Genomic DNA, 3,759 nt, shown 5'->3' on the forward strand with positions numbered 1-3,759 from the left:
ACCTTGATTGGTGAACAGGTCTGAATACTTTTCTCGAATGGTTTCTTCCACTTCTCAGGTTATTTCCTCTAGTCCATAATCTCTCTATAAAACCTTCATTAGAGGGACTTGTTTACGTTTTTAACCTCTTCACTTTTCGATCAAAATCTTTACCGGTCCTTTCTTACTTGACCAATTTTCATCTCTTTTACTTCTCGTTTTGAAGGCAATTAGGAAATTAATTCCTACGGTCATACCTAGGAGTATTTCCTGGTTAGAGGTAATCAACGGTCGTACCTTGGTTATCAATAAATTAAGGAAAAACTGGTCATCAGAGCTTATCGATGGCTATAACTAACCTGTTAATAAAATTAAGTGAACCTTCTTTGCATCAATGACCGGATGAATGGACTGTGTCTGCGTAGTTGTATCCTTGGCTAGAATTTATTTATTATTTATTTAATTTCTATTTACATTCATATTAATTAATCATTTATTTTTGGTTAAATTGTTTAATTATTTTTAGTTTCATTCTGATAAAAATTCCCTGTGTTCCGAACTTGAAAAGAATCGAATTTTTTACAGTCCCTGTGGATTCGATCCTACTCACTACTATACACAGAAAATTTATATTTTTCTCGAGCAGGTATTTATTATTGCACAGGCTCGACACCTGTCACCTTCTTTTTATAAGAAGAAGGCTTGTTTAATTTTGGAAAAACATTTCAACATCCTAAATACTATTTAGCATAACTCAATCTTGTTCCACACTGGTTGTGATCTATCATTTTAAACAAGTTGTGCTTTCCTACGGAAATTGTCCACCAGTGGATGGAAAAGGTATCAATAAAAAGTCTTAGATACGGTACTGGAGACTTATGACACTGAATTATAGCTGGTAAGGAGTTTGCTTATGATGGAGAGAAGAGTCTTGTTTTCTGTTAGCCCCCATGGAACAAACTTGAGTTCTTGAGTTTACAATTGTGCTTAAGGATGTCTCTTCAATTTACATTTGTTCTTATGATAGAGTATTTGTGTGTGTGTCATATATATATATATATATATATATATATATACATACATATATATATACACATACCTGTATACATACACACACGCATGCATGCATGCGCATGCACACACTAAAAATAGGACACTAAAATATTTATGGGTGCAGTGGAATTAATGCATAAAAGAATCAATAAATGAAGATCAATGGTAAAGTTAAAAGCGAAACTTGTTAAGACATGAATTTAATGTGTATGAGATTTAAGGCTATTAAATGATAGATAGAACCATTCAATTATGAACAAGAGAATGAACACAAACAAATGCAGAGTGGCCTCTTCAAATTCACCCCTATAAATTACTCCATGAACAAACTTCTTTCTCCACAGGGATTCATTATCTCATAAACACAGACAGATCCAAAAACACACCAAAAATGGCTCCTCATTTCAACTCTCTGGTCCTGGCAATGCTAGCACTAGTGCTGGTGGCCAGCATTAACACAGAAGCAAGATTCGGTACTCGTTGGCGGATTCTAGACCCATACGACCCCAGTCGGATTGAACTTGGAGAATTGGCAATCGATTTGTACAACAAGCAGGCAAAGACCAACTTAGTATTTGAAACAGTGGGAGAAGTATATACCCAATATTTCAATGGCGAAAACTATAGGGTGCATCTTATAGCAAAGAAGGGCAATAAGCTTGAGCAGTATTGGGCATTTTTACACCAACATCCTTTTGATAATGTCACAACATTGGTATCCTTGGAAATTTCACCTCCTTATTTGGCTCCACTTCCTCTCCACATAGTCCACTGGTTAGGGAAGTGAAGAACAAGGAAAGGATAAATAAGTACATTGCAAGAAACTTAGGCTTTATCTTCTTTGGTTATGGAAGGAAAAGTGATAGGTGAACGAGAAAAGGAGTTGAAGAAAAAAATGTTATTCTTTGTTAGATAGTTGACTCGTGAAAGAGCAATAGAAAAGAAAAACTACGATTATATATTCCTAACTCTTTATTGGCTTGCTTTTATGTTTTAAATTGTCTTTTATGTTCAATGACTACTTTAAACATTCTGGATGGAAACTAACCTAAATTATATTAGATTCATGAGTAAAGGGTTATGTCCCACATTGGTTCTAAAGATGGAGAAAGAGCGGTCAATATGTAAGTAAGAACCAAAAGATCTAATAGTTTAAACTTTTGGATCAGAGTCAGGTTCCTGACTTATATATTGGCCTCTTAGGTGGACTCTCTCGAAATTTTTCTCCCCATCAAATTGGTATAAAAGTTTTAGGTTACGAGACTAGTCTACTCGTGGACAAGTGTATCTTTCTCTAAGTTGAACCAGTGAAAATTCTCTTTTTGATGGTGGACTGAAGTGCCAAGAATTTGGCTAGTGGTGGACTAGGTGCGCTATGAGTTTGGCAGGGGGTCCAGTTGGTGTGAGATGAAGCCAAGGGTTGACAGAGATCCAAAAATCCAGTTTGGATATTGAAGAAGAGTGGATCCATATTTGGGAGAAGAGGTGACCTTAGATGATAAGGTGGGCTTGTGTTGAGTATTAAAATGGATTCGAATGAGGGTTTGTAAATTTGGGTTTAATATGAAAGGTTACTCATGAAAAGGGAGATTTGTTAGATTTATGAGTAAAGGGTTATGTCCCACATTGGTCTGAGAAATTGAGAAAGAGCGGTTAATATGTAAGTAAGGGTTCAAGACCTAATAATTTAAGTTTTATGGTCAGAATTGGATTCCTGACTTATATATTGGGATCTTTGATAGATTCTCTCGAAGTTTTCTCTCTATCAAATTAATCACTTAAAATTGAAATCGTAGAGATCTAGAACGGAAAAAGAATATTTATACATATGACACAGTCAACATTCTAGATAACTTTGTGGAAAACTAATATAAAGAAAAGAAAAAAGCAATACTTGGAGGAAAACAAATTTAGGTTAATTACAAAATGAATGATCAAAAAATACATGATTCTCATTTTCTTTCGCTCATTGTCCAACTACAGTGTTAAGTCTGTTAATTTGTTTTTAAGTTGTTCTTAGGATGATATGAGCAACTCAAGAAATTCCAATGGATCAAAGGTCAGCATTTTGGATGCACAAAATGAACAAAAATGACATATTTTCCCTCAATGAAAGCAATGATTTGTAAGTAATCATGGGATTTCACATGTATAAAAATGACATGGATACTATTGCATTCACTTTGTAAATGCAAATATTGATTTGTGGGTAAAAATTTATTCAAGTGTAGATTGTTTTACCAAATCCACTGATTGTTGAATTAATAGATACCATATTCCTCTTTTCCTTGCATAATAACACATCACCTAATGAAATTAATTTTAGTTTGCAATTCTCAGTCGATTATAGTGCAACATATCGAAAAGTTTTGGGGACAAACTGATCCACTTAAAAAATAAGGTGGGCAAAAATGCATAATCTTTGAGAGGTTTGTTATCTCTAAACCACCAAATTTAGAACTAAAAGTCTTTTTTTTTTTACCTTTAGTGTTACACTCCCTCCCCCATGCCACCCAACCTGTACCACCTCCGAAACTAAAAGTCTTTATTTCTAATTTAAGCTGTTAAAGCTTAGCATATTAAATAGCTAACGATATCTAGTAATAAGAATTCACCACTAACATGCATTCGAAAGAAGGAGAACCAAAATTTTTATGCATTTTCAGTATGGAGAATATTTTTACATTAGTGCCATAAATGCATGTTGCGTGTGAAAACAAAATAAAT

At 34.1% G+C, this 3,759-nt stretch overlaps 1 protein-coding gene across 1 annotated transcript; it reads left to right on the forward strand.

The window, feature by feature from the left end:
* The first annotated feature begins 1,423 nt into the window (after positions 1-1,423).
* Positions 1,424-3,127, forward strand: LOC113699822 (cysteine proteinase inhibitor 5-like). Its single transcript, XM_027220172.2, has 2 exons — positions 1,424-1,747; positions 3,053-3,127. The coding sequence occupies exons 1-2, from the start codon at positions 1,424-1,426 to the stop codon at positions 3,125-3,127; spliced, it is 399 nt and encodes a 132-aa protein (XP_027075973.2).
* Positions 3,128-3,759: the final 632 nt, after the last annotated feature.

The sequence above is a fragment of the Coffea arabica genome, chromosome 7c, assembly GCF_036785885.1.
Source record: "Coffea arabica cultivar ET-39 chromosome 7c, Coffea Arabica ET-39 HiFi, whole genome shotgun sequence".
Taxonomy (NCBI): domain Eukaryota; kingdom Viridiplantae; phylum Streptophyta; class Magnoliopsida; order Gentianales; family Rubiaceae; genus Coffea; species Coffea arabica.